The 21,658-nt window shown below is 33.6% G+C and overlaps 1 protein-coding gene across 1 annotated transcript; it reads left to right on the forward strand.

The window, feature by feature from the left end:
- Positions 1–783: 783 nt before the first annotated feature.
- LOC123541629 (E3 ubiquitin-protein ligase synoviolin B-like) lies at positions 784–21,320 on the forward strand. Its single transcript, XM_045327165.2, has 14 exons — positions 784–980; positions 8,263–8,355; positions 8,962–9,114; positions 9,560–9,608; positions 9,932–10,035; positions 12,639–12,765; positions 12,968–13,067; positions 13,407–13,472; positions 15,286–15,548; positions 15,943–16,020; positions 16,401–16,649; positions 17,538–17,715; positions 18,540–18,694; positions 19,946–21,320. The coding sequence occupies exons 1-14, from the start codon at positions 843–845 to the stop codon at positions 20,137–20,139; spliced, it is 1,947 nt and encodes a 648-aa protein (XP_045183100.2). The 5' UTR covers positions 784–842; the 3' UTR covers positions 20,140–21,320.
- The last annotated feature ends 338 nt before the right edge of the window (positions 21,321–21,658 follow it).

Consider the following 21,658-nt stretch of genomic DNA (forward strand, 5'->3'; position numbering starts at 1 on the left):
AAAATCATCTAGGTTTAACACGCATTTAAATAGTGAAGAACAGAGCAATATCATAAACAAATATTTTCAGGCAACAGTTTACAGTTTTGACTTGCTATTTTCATTAAAATATGTCCTAATTTTTTTATTCTAAATACTCTGAATCAACAAGGCAAATATCATGTAAAAAACGACATCTTTCTCTCTGGGTAAAGACAAGTCTAGATTTAGCCATTTTCACAGGGCGAAAAGTAACATTAATGTAGATATTTTCCATTTAAAAACAGATGCAGGCAATAATTTCATGGCAGAACTTTTGTTTTCAACAAAAAATTCAACAAATGCTTTCCCAGATTTTCACTGAAAGGACGAGTTAAACTGTAAGGCGTAAGTGTTTGAGTAATAGCAGAATAACCTACGGCATACGCTTCGATTGGACGACAGCATCAGATAAGATAAATGCCTGTTTCCAGTCCCCGTATCAGTTGTTCCAGTTTTGGTCTATAAAATTTGGGTGATTTGGCCAATTTTCACTACATCTGGCATGGAAAGCGACAGGTGCATAGGACCGGAGAGTCGTCTTTATGTATGATAGTTTATAGTATCTACAATGGTCCATAGTAGTTTCAAAGAAAAATAAGCAAAAACGAGATTTCTATGGATATTTCAACACTGGTACCCACTGGTGGAATTCGCAAATCTGCACTCCCCTGCCACCTTATTCCAGTGGTTTTCAAATATGAGAAATCCTTTCACTAACCAATCAAAATTCGACAGGTTTACGTGTTTCTAAAAATAGAAAGACATCCTAAACCGGAACTTCGGCCATTATTGTTTGGCTGAGAGAAAACAACAGAAGAATAATGCAAGAAATGAAGTCGTTAATGTTAACGTGTGGCAGTTTTGTGTTAACTGCAACAGTTGTTGGAAATGCTTTTTATCAGAAGCAACAGTTCTACCCTTCAGTTGTGTACATAACAAAGTCAAATCCCAGTATGGCGGTAAGCTGCTGAATCTGATAATTTTGTTCTTCTCTGACAACCACTTCCGGTTGTCAAATTTTCATATTTTGAGCGAATTTTAGCACTTGTTAAGTTTGTCTGACTTTACAGTTTACACTGAAAGCACATGTTATGTCTATTGAGCTCAAATATATTTAGAAGATGCACTGATAAGTTATTAATTTGAAATATGGCAAAGCCTCAAAGTTTGTTCGGCTTATTTTCTGGGCAGTGGCTAGGGTTACGGTACTGTAATCCTAGCCTCGATTCTAGCATTACGGAAGTTCCGTATTTCTAGACAACCCAATGGGGATAGGCTAGGATTACGGAAGTATTTAAGAGGCAAATCAAATATATGTTAGGACCTACATAAATGATGTTGTCAACTTACTTATTTCACTTAAGGTACTTCCGCCATCTTGAAGTTAGGGTGACCTTCATTTGAGGTGTGAAAATATAGTGAACAAAAGCTTTCAAATGCAGCTGTTCCAGAGTACAAAAACAGCTCAGTTTGCAAGACCTGAACTTAAAGTAGCTGTATAAAAAGTAAAACTAAAATTTGGAAATAAACAAAGAAGATATTTTACCAGTATTTTTCCAAATTTTTGGTTAGATTTATAAATCCTTTCCGAATACTTTATCAAAAATTCATGAATGGCAAAAGTTAGTTCAAAGTTTAAATTAGTGCATAGGAGAATTGTCTTACTGAATAGAACTAAACTTAGTACAAAATCTGTTTTCAAATCTGACCACCTCATATATTAAAACGAAAATAAATCTGCACATATTGCTATTTTCAGCATACATAAAAGTAGTGCAATGTGCGGACAATGATTTTTTCTACGTATGGTGTACCAAACTGCCTAAAATTGTAAGACAAGTCTCAGACTTAATGTGAACAAGATTTGGCAACGATCCAAAATTCTTTTCAAGGATTGTGCAAGTAACTTTCTCACACATACGTCTTTGTATATAAAAATTTATAAATTATAAAAACAATCGAAATATTTACTTAATCACGATATATGCAAATATTTTTAGACAATCTTGAAACATCTGGCCACAGTATTTCCGCATACTGGTCCGGGACAAGTTCGATATGTATAGTGATTCCTTATTAGATGTTTCATGCGTCGTAAACTAACCAATTTTGAACTATCGACTTTTTAATATACAATATGAGAATTTATGCAGCATGTAATAAATCGCAGAAAAAATGTACAGCCAAATATGTTAGGAGGTAATATAATATTTGTATACGATTGTAGATAACTACGAAACATTTTACAAAATGCAATCAGTTGAACTTCTCACGTGAAAACCTGATGATTAAAATCAGCAATATCTCATAAGTGACTTTTCTGTACCTTGGTTCTTCGTAAAACAATGATATTTTTTTCACATTTTCATAGATTTAAACTGATAATAAATGTGTATTGAAATTCCGGCATAGAAATGGACACTGACTTTACATTAGTGATTACTAAGATTGTCTACGAAACCAAGGATAACGAGTTCTTTATCTGAAAAGCCTTACGAACATTGGGATCAGTGTTCAGTATACACCTGAAAATAATAGACTTGGTATTTGCCGAATGCACACTTGTTTTCTATCGTCATTAATATAAAGTAGACTAGTAAATATTCGTACATATGCATAATCTCATAAACACTTCTTTAATGTATGTTCTCTGAAATTAACAAATAACTGGCTCAACTGAGACACCATACTTAAAGTAAATTCAATTTATTCACCACGAGGTTCAAAATGCACGGGAGTCTCGTGATAGTACATGCCTTTAATTTCACATGGTTGAAGTGTAAACAAATAGTTAAATTTGCTTCGTTTTATTTCTCACGGAAAAGATCGGACAGTTTTTTATACTGAAATAATTATAGAACATATATGCATTTAAAGTTGAAAGTTGATTGTTTTCTACAGGACGTAAAACTGAAACAAGTAAGCACTTTTACCTTTTCAGCAGTGTTCCTCAGGTGAACTTTGACATTGTTTACGAAGAGAAATCAGTTTTGTGTCACCTTGAAATGTGTTGTTCGGCTGAAACGTATAGTTCCCGGAAAAGTTCTAAAATGGTTTATTTTGGGGATTTTTGTTTTATTTATAAATTCAACACAATGTGCAATATTTCCAGTTTTTGAAAATGATTGAAATTCAGCTTTATTTTAGAAAAAGTTCCGATCTTTCATTAATATTTTGTCAGCGGATGCTTACAAATTTTAAGTGAAACGGCTTTCTTGTCCAAGAGAGGTGTGTAAAGCGAAAAACTATCATTACACATTGCGTTTATTCTTTAAATGTGAAGAATCGGTAACAGATTAAGGAGATCGGACAGTGAAAATCATTACTAAATGGATATCTCTAACCATGAATAAGGAAACATACATATTTCAGTAAGGAAATCTGAGGTAAAAGAACAATCATATATTTTATTCCTTGAAATAAACATGGCGGCGAAATATTTTAGAAAAACTGTGCACGTGTTTTGCGCATTAGAATGTTTAACGACATTTTCTTGAAAAAGTTACGCTCGTATGCACTAATTTGGCATTTCTTTGATTTGAAAATAAATAATTTATAGCAATTTAGGTTGCATACAATACCAAAATGTTGCACCAAAAATGTTCACTCATTTTCTTCCAAAGCACTGTGGAGATAGGGTTCAGCGTAGCTTTCATGCCCGCAAGTTTACCTACAGATATATCTTTTCAACTTTTATCATATATATTTTGTGTCCATACATTTTGAAAGTGGTATCAAGGCTTCTGATTTTTCACATAAATTTCTAATTTCAATTTGCGGAAGTACCTTAAACATGTTAAAATAGCGACTTTTTATGCCTGTCGTATTATTTCGTGTTATTGATCCGCTAATTTGGGTTAGAAAAGAAGAAAGGGAAAAGAAAAAAATAGAGAAGAACGATTAAAAATGAAAGGAAAAAAATGCAAAATCATGACTATGAAATAATAACGTACTCTAAACATGCTAAACAAAAACAAAATTACAATATTTAAAAAAAAACAAAAAAAAACACGATTATTTTTTATAGAAATTGAAAAGAAAAAGAAATAGGCCATGAACTGAGCGTCTTCTCGTGATGTGGCCCGGATATAGTTGGACAATTATGTAAACATTGAAACATCATCTATGCATGTCCTAACATATATATTTGATTCCTCTTAATTACTTCCGTAATCCTAGCCTATTCTTATAGGGTTGTCTAGGAATACGGAACTTCCGTAATCCTAGAATCGGAGGCTATGATTACGGTACCGTAACCCTAGCCACTGCCTATTTTCTGATAGGACATTTGCCATCCCTCTAAGCCTTACCTGCATTTTACTGTTTGGAAAACGAAGATAATAAAAAAAAAAATTGTAAAGTACTACTCAAAATTACTCCTCCATTAATATTCGTGAAAAAACTTCAAAGTGATTATGCCATGATTTTAAACAAAGAAGTATAAAATACACAGAATGGCAACTGGCTGTAATCTCGAGTGATCTCGTTTCAGAGCGTGAATCGGCATTATCTTAGTTAAAACAAACATCGGCGAGCATGGAGTTACAATTTATACCTTTAAAACTACAGTTAAAATACATGTTAGCTTCTAAAACAACATTAGTTTAATGTGAAATAGTCTTAAGACACAAAGTACACGTTTCTTACCATCAAAAGAAGCGTGGTCATACGGTGATAATTAATTTACCGATGAATAATTGCTTTCACATACAAAATGACGCGTGGAGAACGCGTCATTTCCGGTAAACAAGATCTCATTCAGTAGTTACGGGATGTTGGCGAGATTTGCTCTGTATGCCTTTCAAGTTGCCGATCTATTTATTTTTATAGCTCTTTGTTTTAAATAAGAGACTTTAAATCTTTGGAAATGTTATGGACAGGTGCGAGGGGACATCTACTCTGACACTGGTTTCAGTACAACTTACATGCCTTCGATGACACTAAATTGCAGAAACAAAACACAAAATATACATTCAAAAAAGGTCAGCAAGGCAATTTCATGATTTTATAATAAAGGAAGAGTCTAGCCATCCGGTATAATCTGGATGCCTAGCCTGCATTCTAGCCGTCCGCTTAGTAGCGGACGGGTAGCAAATCATCAGGGGATTTTCTAGCCATCCGGTAATAGATTTCCTAATGAATAAGTAATGATATCTATTATTTGCTAAAGATATTGATAATTACCTGCAAACAAAATTTTGTGTGAATACATATTAAAGATTTAATTTTAATCATCTCGAATAAATCACGTCACTCATTAAATCTGTTGCAAAACATGTCTTTTATTGGATCGGAATTGTTAACTTTTAACAATTTTTTTCACTAGATTTTCAAAATTAAAAAAAAAATCATATTTTAGTATTCAAATATTTTTTAATCAATAACTGTTTTAAATGACATTCAATTTCAGTAGCGGCAGTGTGATGTTCAAAACTTTTAGAAAAACAGTAGTTAAGCGTTCATAATTAATCCATTTTATTTCGAAATAATAGTCAAAATTAATTAATGAATCAGAGCTCCAGATAAGCTTTTGGTGCAATTGGGTATTTACCCATCACTTTTTGTCTGAAGTGGGTATTGGAGATCTGAATTGGGTAAAAATAATCATTACCCAGCCTTTTCAGATGCAACTGGGTATTTCACCAATCTCACACAATCAATTGAGTATTTTTTGCTTACAGTATACATGGTATATATCATAAGCCAGAATTGACTAACTACATTGAAGTACTATAATAGCACCCTTCAATTTTTAATACAAAAACGTATTTAAAATTGTAATGAAATGTGCTTAATTAAAACAGTATTGTCTTCTTTTAAATTGTTTTTACATGCCTATGATCAATGTAAACATGTGTATTTTAGTTCATGGTACCAAAGATACTTTTCTCCAATCATTTAATGTATATTGAGATACTTTTGTTCCATACTGTTGTTTTCTTTTTCACTTTTCATGCAGTCGGAGATCAATTCATCAATATCCCGAACGATGCGTTCACCGCAATATGCGTTCTCCCATAAGATGCCATCCAGTATCGGTGATATTACATTGTCACAAAGAGATAACTGCCACTGTTGAACAGCAAAAATACCCACTAATTTGTCTGTGTTGCAACAATGTTTTTTTCTGCTCTCTTTTACATTTTATCGGCATAAAGAAAATTGTTTACAAAGTGTCCAAATAACACTGATCAGCTGATTGAATGGTCCTGTGATTTTTCCGATAAATTGCAACCTTTTTTGTGGTAACGTATAACCAGTCAGTTGTCTAGGGTTAAAGTCTCGTACCCATTCTAGTATTAATAAGGAAAATGCGATACGCAAGCGATTTTTTGTGAATTGGGTATTAGGAAATTTAATTGCTTTTTAGTACGCACACTATTTGAATTAAATTGGGTTTTCTGCAATTTTAATTGCGTAAATACGCAAATACGCAGCTTATCTGGAGCTCTGAATGAATTGCTTGTTTTACAAGCTTTCCATTCATCAAAAAAATATTTATAAATTTTGTTTTAACAATTAAAGTTTTGGCTGTTGGAAAAACATCTCTTTTTACAAAAAAACATGGAGGTTCAATGATCAATGTTTTATCATTTCTAAAAATAGAATATCAACGCATTTGTTTTATCAACTGAAAAATCAGTAATCTATTCGAGACGAACAAAAATATACTTTGGTATTCACACAATCTTTTGTTTACAGATAAGTATTGATATCTTAAATAACAATTAAAACTATATAAAATCATTACTTATTCATTAATTTAAGAAATCATTTACCGGACGGCTAGACACTTCCTTAAATTTTTTGTCAACATAAATTCATTGTCTGTTTGGACCTGACGAGACAGCAACAGTCAAAAATTATCAGGCCAAAGTGAGACACAGTCCAGCATGCTGCCCATCTTTTGATCTATTTGGGTTTGTGTTTATGATGACCAGACTGAGCTATATACCTGCAACAAATCTGAAATAGTTATTGTGAATCAACAATAAAAAGCACAGTATAATACAGATAACTGAAAAGCAATGGAAACATTAGTCAAACTTAAGCTGTTCTGAGCATTGCAACATATAAATAGATATGTAAATATTTTTTAAAAAGCCTGTTCTCAACCACTGATAAATAATTAAATTTCAATCTGTGTTCACCTAGTCAATATAATACAATACAAATTTTATTTAAAGGTGGTGCATGTAACTAAACTTATAAAGAACTTGTCACAAGATTATCTTCTTTTATTTTATATGTAATAGTGACAAATACCAGTCTATTTTAGAGATTTTCCAAGAGATATGTTTGTAATATAATCATAACTATGATACTGGAAATAGGGTTAACAGACTGGCTACATTCAGACCTTCTAAAATAAGCATAAAAAACAATATATCATAGTATCAGAGCTGTTTGCCTCTAAGACAAATGACATATTCTCCCTGCAGAAGGGCCTTGTCCTTTTCCAAATAGAAGTAAACAGACATTCACATAGATTTTAATGGCATGGGGAATTTATTTGGAAAACACAAGTCTAAAAAAGCTGCTGGCTCCAACCATATTAGTACCCATATACTCCATTAATACAGGAAAGAGAGTTGCCCCATCTTTTCCACCAATTATTTATGATTTATAACAGGTCAATCTGTAGTGGTGTGTACCAGATGATTGGCACTTTGGTACACATGGATGATTGGCAATTTGGCAATGTATCTATTGTCAGTATCCTGACAAAGTGACGTCATTGTAATCGATTTTGCAAAGGTTTTCCATATCGTTCATTACAGAATACAGACATTAATCTGTAATTATGGATATCATATGTAATAAATATTTAATTGGTTTTAAGATGCATAGCAATTAGTGACTTGTTGACTGTCCAGCATTGTAGGATAAATAATAAAAGAAATCATTATTGATAGCATCTTTCCTTTCAAATAAAAAAGAAAAGTTAGATATTCTCTATGAAATAGACCATGAACTATATAGAAGTATATATGCTAAACATAGCAAAATGTATATTTTCAAACACATTTATACACCTCTATAAATAGTATTTAATACTTTTCATTTTCAAAATATATCTTACCAAAAATTCATTTAACCTTTCTGAAGAAACTAGTATATGTACCAAAAAAAACAAACAAACATAATATTATAAAGCCAAAGTTAAAATCCACTTGAGGGGAGGTAACCAGACAGCTTACACAAACTTTATGATATAGTTTTTATAATTTTTACTTCCAGGTTCTGTACTTACAAGCATTTGTTTTCGTAATATTGATGGGAAAACTGTTCCGTAAAATTTTCTTTGGACAGCTTAGAGCAGCGGAGATGGAGGTAAGCTGTGTTTTGTTTATATATGGACTCTTTTTGTTGTTTAGATTATTGTCTGAACAATTGATTATCTTATTTAAGTGCTTTTGATGTTCTTTTTAGCTTTAATAGTTAGATCCAAGGGCCCTCTTTTCTGACTGCTGATACTAAATCACTTGTCCGTTACCTATTTGGGTCTGAGCCCTGAATAGATTATGCTTTGAGGAATTGCGGAAGGTAGATGGTTCTACCCATGTGCCCACATATACATTATGACTTTAATTTAAACAAAACCATCACACATTTTCAATTTTTTTTTTTTCAAAAGTAGGTTACAGCATATAGCATATAATATGTGAAATATTCTATAAGTAGGTGATTACATATTGAGTTATTTGTAAAATTTGCATAATCCAAAACTTGTGTAAAGCCCTGACGCTTGTCATGTTAGATTTCTTTAAAGAATTTTTCTGTCCTTCAATTCGGACAGTACCATCGAGTGATTAAAGGATGTTTACCACAAGATACTGACCGATAGGCGAAACAGTGCAGATCTTGATCAGACTGCACTGCTCACACATTTTCATTTATGTTTTGTATTAAAAAGAACCTGCACATGTATATTTGCAGCACCTGATAGAGAGGTCATGGTATGCAGTGACAGAGACTTGCCTAGCATTTACAGTGTTTCGTGATGACTTTAGTCCGAAATTTGTAGCTTCCTTCACACTCCTGTTGTTCCTGAAATGTTTTCATTGGTTGGCAGAAGACAGGGTGGACTTCGTAAGTACAGGTCTTTGATAGTTTGTCTTTTTTCTAAAGTAATGATAATCATTATGCAGAAGTAAAGCATTATATGCACCACTCCCATACTGTATTGAGTCTTATTGTGGTAAACTAGAGACATGTAAGTTAAATATGGGTTTGACAAAAATCCAACTAAACACATTGTGGTTTAACTGGTACATGTAATGTTTGTGAAAATATCAGCAAAGATATTATAAATTTACAAAATGTTTGTTTTTCCGTACTCCCTCCTTAATACTGGATTGTAAAAAGTTGGAAGTTTTTTCATGGACATTTTTTGGTAGTTTTCTGCAGAGGTCAAAGAAAATGCATTTAAAACTTTTCATTTTGCAGCAAGAGAAATCTTTAAAAAAAAGTAATAAAATGTCCATAAAACTGACTGTAAGTAATTTTTTTGTAAATTTACATTTTATTTTTGCAGATGGAAAGAAGTCCTGTCATTTCCTTCTTGTTTCATGTAAGAGTTATCAGTAAGTACTGTCCAGTTCATTATCTACATGCCAGAGAGTTTTCTTTTGTAAGCATTTTAATTAGGAAACACATGCCTAATTTTTTTTTCAAATTTACATGATTAAATCCTTCCACTGTTTATGAGTTTATTGCTCTCATGGTTTATCCTTTGCTTCTGAAAGTCAAGTTTTTGAAGTAACTACATGTTTTCCCAACTTTATTATTTTTAAAGGGGATTGTCTTTGTAGTATTTCCGTAGGACTGTTTATAGGTGGACTTCTTATAGAAACTGCTCAGGTGCTGTTTATGTAAAATGAAAGTTTACTTCTGTTGTATATAACAGGTCTGTTGACATTTCTGTCAGTGATTGACGCCTATTTTGTCAACTTTGCGTACCACAGTACCCTCACAAAAGGAGCATCTGTACAGTTAGTGTTTGGTTTTGAGGTGAGTTCTTGTAATGTAGTTTTTAGCTCGACTATTCATAGAATAGTAGAGCTATTGGACTCGCCCATGCGTCGGCGTCCGCGTCCGCGTCCCGATTTGGTTAAGTTTTTGTATGTAAGCTGTTATCTCAGCAACCACTTGTGGGAATGGATTGAAACTTCACACAGTTATTCACTGTGATAAACTGACTTACATTGCACAGGTTCCATAACTCTATTTTGCTTTTTTACAAAATTATGCCCCTTTTTTGACTTAGAAATTTTTGGTTAAGGTTTTGTATGTAAGCTGGTATCTCAGCAACCACTTGTGGGAATGGATTGAAACTTCACACTTTTATTCACTGTGATAAACTGACTTACATTGCACAGGTTCCATAACTCTATTTTGCTTTTTTACAAAATTATGCCCCTTTTTCGACTTAGAATTTTTTGGTTAAGGTTTTGTATGTAAGCTGGTATCTCAGTATCCACTAATGGGAAAGGATTGAAACTTCACACACTTGTTCACTGTCATGATCTGACATACACAAAGCAGGTTCCATAACTCTGTTTTGCTTTTTTACAAAATTATGCCCCTTTTTTCGACTTAGAATTTTTTGGTTAAGGTTTTGTATGTAAGCTGGTATCTCAGTATCCACTAATGGGAAAGGATTGAAACTTCACACACTTGTTCACTGTCATGATATGACATGCAGTGCAAAGGGTCAATAACTCAACTTTGCATTTTACAAAATTATGCCCCTTTTTAAACTTAGGAGTTTTGGGTTAAATTCTTATATGTAAGCTGGTATCTCAGTACCCACTAATGGGAATGGATTGAAACTTCACACACTTGTCCACTGTCATAAGCTGATAAGCACTATGCAGGTTCCATAACCCTATTTTGCTTTTTTTAAATTATGCCCCTTTTTCGACTTTCGTATTCATTCAGTCGACAAGGCTGTTGAATAGTCGAGCGTTGCTGTCCTCCGACAGCTCTTGTTGTAGTGTTGAGGTCAGTGATTGATACTTGGTTTGTAAACTATGTGTACCATCTGTTACTGATTGGAGCTGACCTTATCAACTTACTGACATATACCGTATAACTGGTTATTTCTGCGGGTAGGTAATTTCTGCGATATTTTGCGGATCTCTTCCAGCCGCAAAAATTAAATTCGCAAATATTTCGTAGTTTCATATATTGGATAGCCCCGTTTGTCTCCTCTTTTTACCTGTGTACTTTAAATTACTTAATCAATACACGTATCCGGCTAGTAGCCCCTCACTTAACTTTTATCGATAAAGATTTGTAACACTAGCAGTAAAGTACAAAAGAATTTATCAGTTTATCGTGTACAATCAATTTTAGCCAGTTTGGTGTTTGTGATAGTTTTTGTAAATTAATGGCTCTGCTGAAATACCTTGTTAAAAAGGGCTTGCCGGATCCCAACGGGCCCTTGTCTGATAGCTTGTCGCCACGGGAAATAAATGACTGCAATGAAATTGTAAAGGAATTAACTGACGGTGAAAATAGGTGCTATTCTGAAATTGGAAATAACAAAATTAAATTAACCTCTCTACAGAAATCTGCAGAAATTAAAATCGCGGAAATTAGTATACCCATTTTCATGCCCAAAACGCAAAAATTTGCACCCGCAGAAATAACCAGTTATACGGTACTTTATGAAATTTGCAAGCCATCTGTCCAATATATGTTCTGCTTTGATGTGCATTTAATTCAGTAAGAAACTGCCAAAGAAATAGAGTTTTTAATGTGATTTTACTTTTTGTTTTGTTTTTGGCTTGCAGTTGTTTAATGAATAAGGTGTCCAAGTTCCTTTTGTATGATTTTAGATGAAAATCCCAAGGTCTTATGTTTATGCTAAATGTCACACGTAATTATGATATAGATATATGTTAGTCAAAATTCTTTTTCTTCCTTTTTCAAAATTTTGTTAAAGGGCAAGGAATGCCTGAATATAAGTTAATTTGATATGAAAGCCATCCTCAAGCCTTCCATAAAGCCGAAAGAATTTTTAAAAATCGGACCACTATTGAAAAAGATGGCAGTTTGAAATTTAAGAAAATGGCTGATCATGGAGGCAGCCATTTTAGTGTTTGTAACGTCATTTACACACTGCTGGATTCTTTATTTAGCAAATTACCTTTTAAATAGATTAATTTCATGTTTCTTGAGTGTAAGGTGTAAAACGTGGTAATTTCTTTCATTTTAGCTGGAAAAAGTAGAGAAATTATTTTACAGAAATAAGTAGATACACTTCAAATATGTATCTAGAACTTTCATTAATCTGCCATTTTGTTTCTTGTTGCCATGGAAACAAAATTGCTGCCATTTTGATCAAATATTTAAATGCTCGTAATTCTCTCATTTTTAAGCCGATTTTGAAATTCTTTCACTTCTTTAAATGATTTAAGAAATCCTAGCAGATGGATTTAACATGAGAACAACATTGCCTTTCTCTTTAATGTTGTAAGTTGATTAATTAACATAAATTAGAAAAAAACAGATACTTCTAAAAACATTTCATGTACTGAAGTCATCTGAGTGTGTAAAACAGTTTTGTGTAAATAGCGTGAAATGAGATCATTGTGTTTGATTTTCAGTATGCTATATTGATGACAATTGTGATGATGGCTGTAATGAAGTATGTACTCCATTCCATAGATCTACAGAGTGAAAATCCCTGGGAAAACAAGGCAGTTTATCTCCTCTACTCAGAACTTGTTCTTGGTGAGTTACTGAAATGATTTTATTGCATGGTTTATGAAGGTTATATTGTACATGATTTTGCTATCATTGCAGGGTTTATAAAGGTGAAATTGTAAATGGTTTGATATCATTGCAGGGTTTAAAGAGGTGATATTATACATGATTTTGCTATCATTGCAGGGTTTATAAATATGATATTGTACCTGATTTGTTGTCATTGCAGGGTTTATAAAGGTGATATTGTACATGATGTTCACTATTATCATGATCAAGATCCACACATTCCCATTGTTTGCCATCAGACCCATGTATCTCTCTGTCAGGTATGTTCTGTTCAAAGAGTGTGAATGAAATACTTCTCCTTATGTCAAGTTAGAAACCATTCATTGATGGTAAACGATTTATGATTTGTAAGAACTATGTCTATTGAGAAATGTGTTCATAATAAAATGGCTTAAATATTTTTTATCTGAAGAACATTTTTAGTACGGATGGCAGAGCTCAGACTGAGCAAAACTTGTTTATTACAGAAATAACCTTTTTCTGTAAATAAGGAAAATTAATGTATAAACTGTTACGAATGTAAGAAACTTGAATTAGTGCATAAATGTTGGATATGCAGAAACGTTTTCAGATACATGATATTGCCATTTTCATTTCAGGGGCTTCAAGAAATCCTTGCATGATGTGATCATGTCTAGAAGGGCTATCAGACAGATGAACACATTGTAAGTTAATTGTGTGTTACTAAGTAAGCCCAATTACCTCAGTAGGATGCATCAAGAGGTTAAGAATTTGTTCCCCAGACCAAGGGTATGTTCTTGTAAATGATTTTACTGAAGACAATGCCTCCTCCACGTATGATTCATGTAGGGGAAGTTTTCATTTACACATAGAGAAGTCAGTACTGGTGCAAAATGCAGAAGCACTGGTTAACTGACAACCATTTTTAGCTCGACTGTTCGAAGAATAAGTAGAGCTATCCTACTCACCACGGCGTCGGCGTTGGCGTCTGCGTCAGCGTCACACCCTGGTTAAGTTTTTCGTACCAGTCCACATTTTGACAAAGTCTTTTGAGATAAAGCTTTGAAACTTTCAACACTTGTTTACCATCACCATGTCCAGTTATAGGCAAGAGTACATAACTCTGTCAAGCATTTTGACTGAATTATGGCCCCTTTTGACTTAGAAATCTTGGTTAAGTTTTTCGTACCAGTTCATATTTTGACAAAGTCTTTTGAGATAAAGCTTTGAAACTTTCAACACTTGTTTCCCATCACCATGTCCAGTTGTAGGCAAGAGTACATAACTCCATCAAGCATTTTGGTTGAATTATTGCCCCTTTTTGACTTAGAATTCTTGGTTAAGTTTTTCGTACCAGTCTACATTTTGACAAAGTCTTTTGAGATAAAGCTTTGAAACTTTCAACACTTGTTAACCATCACCAGGTCCAGTTGTAGGCAAGAGTACATAACTCCATCAAGAATTTTGGCTGAATTATGGCCCCTTCTGACTTAGAAATCTTGGTTAAGTTTTTCGTACCAGTTTATATTTTGTGTAAAGTGTTTGACAAATGGCTTTGGAACTTTTATATCTTGTTCAGTATTATAGTCTCTATCAATAGGCAAGAGTACATAACTCTGTCATCTTTTTTGGCTGAATTATGGCCCTTTTTGAACTTGGAAATTGGTTCTGTTTTGGTATATGTCCATGTTTTGTCAAGACTATAAAATTATTTTGACATATGGCTTTTAAACTTTAAACATTTGTTTATCATTATGATTTCCATCTGTAGGCAAGAGTACATAACTCTGACAACTATTTTGGCTGAATTATGGCCCTTTTTTCGACTTCGAAATTTTTGTCAAAACTATTTGAACTGTGGCTTTGAAACTTTTAACACTAGTATATCAACATGATTTCCATCTGTAGGCAAGTGTACATAACTCTGTCAACTATTTTGACTGAATTGTGACCCATTTTGGACTTGGAAATTAGTTAAATTTTTCATACAAGTCCATATTTTGCCTAACATATAACTTAATAACATATTTGCCATCATGGTCACACATTGCCATTTAGTGCAAGACTAATCGAATTCCACAAATACAGGAACATTTTTTGCTGAATCCATTTTTTTCTTTTGTCTGAAAATCTATGGAAATATTTTGACCCCATTCTTCAATCAATTCTTCGAATAGTCGAGCGCGCTGTCATCCGACAGCTCTTGTCATAGCTGAAATACTGTTTAAAAACTATTGAATTAAACAAACTAAAACATACGGAAGAAGACTGACAATTATAACATGGATATGCTTGTAAAACTTCAAGAAATTTATTCAACTCGGGCATCAAGTTAGTGAACTGTCAGGTTTATGACAGTGATCGAATATGGCCTTGCAGTCATTACATGGATTACTATTCTTGTTGTCTTTGTAATTGTACATAACATTATAAGATGGCAAGGGACAGAAAATTGTGCATGTGGATTCTTATCCTGTAAATAATTCACCAAAATTCATTTGCAATAATCTCTTGCAGATACCCAGATGTGACTACAGAAGAGCTGCAGTCTGGTGACAATGTGTGTATCATTTGTCGTGAAGACATGGTTATGGCCTGTAAGAAGTTGCCGTGTAACCACATTTTCCACACAAGTTGTCTACGGTCCTGGTTCCAACGTCAGCAGACATGTCCTACATGTAGAATGGAGGTGTTACGAATGCACCCAACACGCCCAACACCCCCACCCCAGCAGCCACCCTACCCACAGCAGCAACCTCCACAGCCACCATTTCAGAATAGTAAGTGTGATTGTAACAGTACATATTACTTGTTTTCCAGAAAATATTGCATCTGGTGTTCACAGAATGAAAAGTATTTCGAGTTTGCACTGAAACAAACAGATATCTTGAACTCTATTTCTTTGAATGCCTTAAAAGGACATTTTCAAAGATCTTTACCTAGACATATATATTTTTTTTCTGAAAGACTGATTCAGATGAAAAAGAGAAATAACTAAATAAGTCAGCTAAGCCAACTTGGCTTGTATAGATTCATGATTTTATATTTCCAAGCAATACTTAATTTCTAAGAATACATACTGGTATTCTGCAATCTGTTATTTATTTGATGACTTTATATTTTCCAAAAGTGTAAATTTTGCTTAAGATAAATATTTATTGTTTTCTATTGCAGTGTTTGGTGCAGGATTTCCCCAGATGGCCCCAATGTGGCCCCCACAGATCCCTCAACAACAGGCACAGCAGGCACAAGGTGAGTTACATTGTATGTCAATAATTATGTCAGAATTTTTATGACTGCCTTACATACGCACAGTTAGCTCAGTACATAAAGCACCAGACAATGAAGCAAAATGTCATTTGCTGGCCAGGTTGATGTTTCTGTGGTGATTCGACAGGAGGCTATATGTCTGGAATCATTTCTCATCCACCTCTGATTGATGTGAGAAACTTATCAGATACATTGCCTAGTAATTATTAGTAATTGAATTAATAATGTCTTGCTCTGAATATTTGTTACTTTGGAATTGCTTTGCCCGTAACAAACATGTGCCATTTCAGTGGTCTGCATACTTTTAATTTATATTTTTCAAGGCAGTGTGAGATAATCTAGTTTATGTCTTGAAATTACAGGTACTACCGCCCCACAAACACCTACAGCACCAGCAGCCTCTGCACCATCATCCCCACCACCACAAACGCCACCATCAGGTATACCACCCATGCCAGGGGCAATGCCGGGAACCATGCCAGGCACATTGCCTGGAGCAATGCCCTGGGCCATGCCGGGGGCAGTGCCCGGAGCCATGCCAGGGTCAATGCCTGGAGCCATGCCAAACATGCCATCATTCATGCCAATGTTTCCTATGTTTATGCCAAATAGTAAGTTTTCAGGAAATTTTTGCATTGAGTTTTTATTCCGTTCAAGTTATGAGCATACATTTTGAATAAAGTTTGCATTAACATTCAGTCATTGAGACCATTTTTATTCGCCCGTCTCTGAAAGAGTGGGGCGTATTATGTAAACATCCGTGGCGGAGGGTGGTCAGTGTCCAAAAGCATGTCCGCTCTCTAAGTCCAACAGTTTTCATCTGATCTTCATCAAACTTGCTGACAATGTTTGTTGGCATAATATCTTGGCCAGATTTGATAGCCAGCCAAATCGCCTCAGGCACTCTTGGATTATGGCCCTTGAATTACTCGAAAAACTGCGAATTTAGCCTTATCTGCCCCCTAAATCAGTTTTCATCCGATCTTCACCATACTTGGTGACAATGTTTGTGGGCATAATATCTCAGCCAAGTTCGATAACAGATAAATTGCCCCAGGCACTCTTGGATTATGGCTCTTGAATTACTCAAAATCTGTGAAATGAACCTTGTCCATTCAAACAGTTTTGATCCGATTGTCAGTTTCATCCCACATGGAACCTCACAAATACCTTGATTTCTTCTTACTCCTTTTTTGGGTTAACAAGGCATACAACATCACAATTATTACCTTTATGATACGTAACTGAATATTTAGACAGACGTATTTTGTGACAGTCTTGTTTGTGAAGTTGTGTAGAAATAGATAGTTTTCAAGAAAGGAACTGAGTTTGGTTAAGTAACCATCATTTCTTAACTGAAATTTTGCCAGAAATGGTGTTAAACCAGAATGAATTGATTGAGCAGACTAAGTCATATTTCATCCAAATTAATAGCAAAGGTTTAAGAAACACCATGTTACAACTTCAGTGATTTCTATGATTACTATTACTTTCACTAGATTTCCCTCGTCCGCCCTCGAATCTGTCCGGATTGTCTGTGGAGGAGTTGAGATCTATGGAGGGTACAGAGAGGGAGAATATTGAAGCCCGGATACAGTGGTTACGTGATATTCAAGCTTTACTAGACGGTGCAATGTTACTTATGCAGCAATATAACACAGTGGCAGCTAATTCTAGGTATGATAAGCCTGGTAGAATTCTCTTTGAAGTGTTGAGAATTCTCTTTGAAGTGTTGAATTTAGTAGTTGTGAAATTACTCGAAAAAGTTTTACCTTCCTTGGGTAGAAATTACGATTTCTTGGTGGAATGACAGAAATTAATATGTAATTGGCTTTAGTACATTTCATATTGTCATACATTCGTTCCTTTGTTCATTTTTAGTATATCAAGCATTTATAGTAGGTTGTTATTTGAAATGAATTCAAACAATTTTCTAAATTCATTTTAGTGGTTAGACCTTATTTTAAATTTTCATGGAGTAGTAAAATTATGAGAAATAGAAAAAGTATGAAAGTATCAATACATGTAGTTTTATTATTGTACAAATCCTGCCGCAGAAATACTTCAGAAAGTTTCTTCTATAACCTTTTGACATTTACATAATTTCACAAAAAACAACATTTTTCAGCACAGAGTTAAAGTTCTATTACTGCCAGATTTCAAAATGAGCAATTACTGTACAGTATCAATGTAAATTGAAAATAAACTTGTTTGTATGTATACACAATATCGTGTGCTTCGATATAGGTTAGAGATAGTACACAATTATGAATTAATGTATAAACACAATATAATCTGGTACTTTTACTAAAAGCTTGATTTTTTTTTTAACAAATGACTGTTGCTACATATCCTCACAGTTTCTGTATTGCCATGTTAATTACATTTGATGAGAATTTTCTAGACTAAAGTCAGAGTTAGTATCTGTTGATAAAATAGTTTAGTGAAATATGAGAATCATTTATCTTGAAAATGCGTTATGAATATATTCTATATTTCAGTACATCAGGAATAAATTTATCACAGCCAACACAGACTGGCACTCAGCCACCTGTGTTTACATCACCTGGTGAAGAGACTGGTGCCAGACCTAAATATAGTACACCTAGAAAACATACACAAAATATAGATAATATACAGTCTGAACAAAATACAGGTAAACTTCAGGGTTTTTTTCCCTAGTGTATTGCTGCCTGGCTTTCTAGAAAGCTGGGATCTTATTTGAATAACTTTAGTTCTCATTCTGGGAAATAATCTGTGCATATGTCTTATGACAGGGTTTTCTAGGTATTTTGGGAAAAAAGCCCCTGGTCAGCACTGGAACTTTGATCAACAAAACATCAAAACTTAAAGGAAATAAACACTGGCAGTAAACACTAACTGAAACATATATATATCAGGTTTTTATAAATGTGTTTAACTTAAAATCTTCAAGTTAACTTTATTAAGTTATCAGTGTTCTACAAGAACTGAAAGATGAGCAATTAGGAGTTTATTTTTGACATGTTAAAAATAAAAACTTTCTTGCATTGAAATTATTGGGATACCTAGAATATCACTGATAATTACACCAGACTTTTATAGGACAGAGTATTTATGAATTTTGTCCACCAAGGTCATCATTGATTACCTGCTTTGAATATGATATACAGTTGAAACTTGATATGTTGGATTCTCTTACCTTAAAATTCTGGCTATTTTGAAGATATATTCAAGTCATGTCCTAAAAACAGTGCATAAAATATCATTTTAAGTCAACATTTGGTTATCTCGAAGTTAAAGGCTTAATCCCTTAGAATTTGAGATACAGAGTTTTAACTGTTTAATACACATTGACATTTTTTTGTGAAGCTGCATTCAGTTTGTCCTGTTAACAAATTACCATGTCACCTGTACAAAATACATTTTAATAAAACCTTTCAGAGGACAACTTTATCCTGGGAAAGGAAACAAACTTATTGAATGTTTGAGATAAAGAAAAAAACAGCCTTACAGTCCACGTCTTTGTTTTATGAATGTTGCAGTTACAACTCTGTTCTATTTGTTATGAATGGAATGCTAAAATATCCGAAGATTACCAGAGTCTGCTATAATGAAATCATGAGCAGTTCATGGGAAACAAACATACCTAAGATTCTAGTGGAACTCTGCACTACATCACATGAATCAGGAACTTACATAGTTCTAATGGTCAGCTTGAGTGCAGTCAGTGAATGAGTGATGTAACCATGGGCTTTGACTACTTTGTCATTGATTATGTTCATGACCTATTTTCTGTTACACATGAACTTTTTGTTGTAAGGATTAATTTATAGTATGGATTCCATGATTTTCAGAAAAATCCTTAAAACTATAATTATGGGTAAACCAGTCTCCAGAATGAAATATATTTCTTCTGTGTTTTCAGATGCAACAGAAGGAGCTGGTGCTATGGGATTTACTCCAGAAATCGAGGAAGAAATACCTAAATGGGAGGATCCTCGAAAAGAAGAACATACAGATGAAATGGACGAAGTTCGTAGACGTAGATTAGAAAAATTCTTAGACTCAAAAAATTCCGAAAATAATTTGACTCAAGCAGAGGAAAAGAGTGAATCATAGATCTAGATACTTTAAGTCCTTGTCAAGAATGTGATATGATGCCTTAACATATACGTGTTATATAGTGTTGTATTGGAAATACTAGAAACAAATGGCACTCTTAAGAAATTGTTGCTTTGTGATGTGTTTCATATATGAATAGAATATTCATTGACAGAGTAAACGCCAGGTACATGGTACTTTACACAACAGGAAATTTTAGATGTTTAAAGTGATTTTTTTGTTGTGTAGTTGGAAAGTTCAAAACAGCGTAAGTTTGAGGACATCCAGTGGATGGGGTCATTCTATATGGAGCATTTACGCAATAAAGAGTTGTTCAATATTTGCTAAACAGATTTACAAATGAATCTTATTGTTTAATAATTACTACCAGATCACTTACTTTATGTTATTATAGTTGAAAAGCATAATTAATATTAATTAAAATTACGATATGATTTTGCATATATTTTGAATGGCTAATACCCAGCACATTAAGTCTGGTGTACACTATGCTGAATGTAAAAAAAGATGGTGATAGTAATTATATTGAGTTGTGTTTCAGATCTTGTAGTAATTGTTCAAGATAATTTGCTTTTCTCTAATTTTATTTACCTTTTAGATATTTCCTTCATTACTATAATGACACTAGCCATGTGGTGTAGTTTTTCCTAAATATTTAAACACAGATGCTGGGAGTCCTGGCATTTTGTATCCACTATCTGCATGGGAGACATGTCTTTCAATATGGAATAATAGTAAAAGCATTAATATTAATATTGAGACAATCTCAACATTAGAACATTAGTTTTAAAACTGTTTTAGAATGTATCCTCAAGAATCCTGACTGATGTTGCAAAGGAAACAGTTATATTTTGTTGTGACATGGTTCAGATTTTGTGTTCATTGTTCCTGAATTCCACAGCCCTGCTTTAAGGTACTCAGTAATGTATTGGAAACTTGCAGGTTAAACTGATAAATTATTGTCATTAGAACAACAGTTACTGCATATGTAAAAGTTTATCACAAGAAATTTGCTTCATCAGCCATGTATCAAAGATTGAATAAATAGTTTATATGGAATTGGATATTCAGCATTGTATGTATTTGATGTTATATTTTGTTTTGAATCTTTGTTTTAGTTTTTTTTGGAGATGGTGCTTTAAAAGACCATAAAACTTAATAAAAATCTGTAAATTTGCTATTGTCTTCTTTTGTACTTGTTTCTCGGAGTGACTGCTGGGAAAATTCATCTCATATTGCTCCTGTCAGTTTGGTATGAAAGTATTCAATGATTTTAGTTAAAGAGCTTCTATGCTCAGTTGACATCATAACCAGTAAAATCTATAAGAAGATACTTTTGAAGTCAAGTATGCACCCAAGCAAAATAATCAACACGAGCGTTTGATGAAATCTGTTCACAGAGGTACTGAAACGCACAACACTGCTCACAGTACCTAGCTGAGCCACATTGTGTTAGTCAGATCTTAAATTTGTTGAAATAATTCTGAGTGTTATTACTTAACAAACATAAAAAGTC

Source organism: Mercenaria mercenaria, chromosome 1 (assembly GCF_021730395.1).
Source record: "Mercenaria mercenaria strain notata chromosome 1, MADL_Memer_1, whole genome shotgun sequence".
NCBI lineage: Eukaryota > Metazoa > Mollusca > Bivalvia > Venerida > Veneridae > Mercenaria > Mercenaria mercenaria.

Excerpts from the sequence above, each read along its gene's own strand:
- LOC123541629 (XM_045327165.2), top strand. The coding sequence starts at position 843 with ATGCAAGAAATGAAGTCGTTAATGTTAACGTGTGGCAGTTTTGTGTTA. Across the intron at positions 13,473-15,285 it reads ATCAGACAGATGAACACATT|ATACCCAGATGTGACTACAG; the intron begins GTAAGTTAATTG and ends AATCTCTTGCAG. Across the intron at positions 17,716-18,539 it reads ACAGTGGCAGCTAATTCTAG|TACATCAGGAATAAATTTAT; the intron begins GTATGATAAGCC and ends TCTATATTTCAG.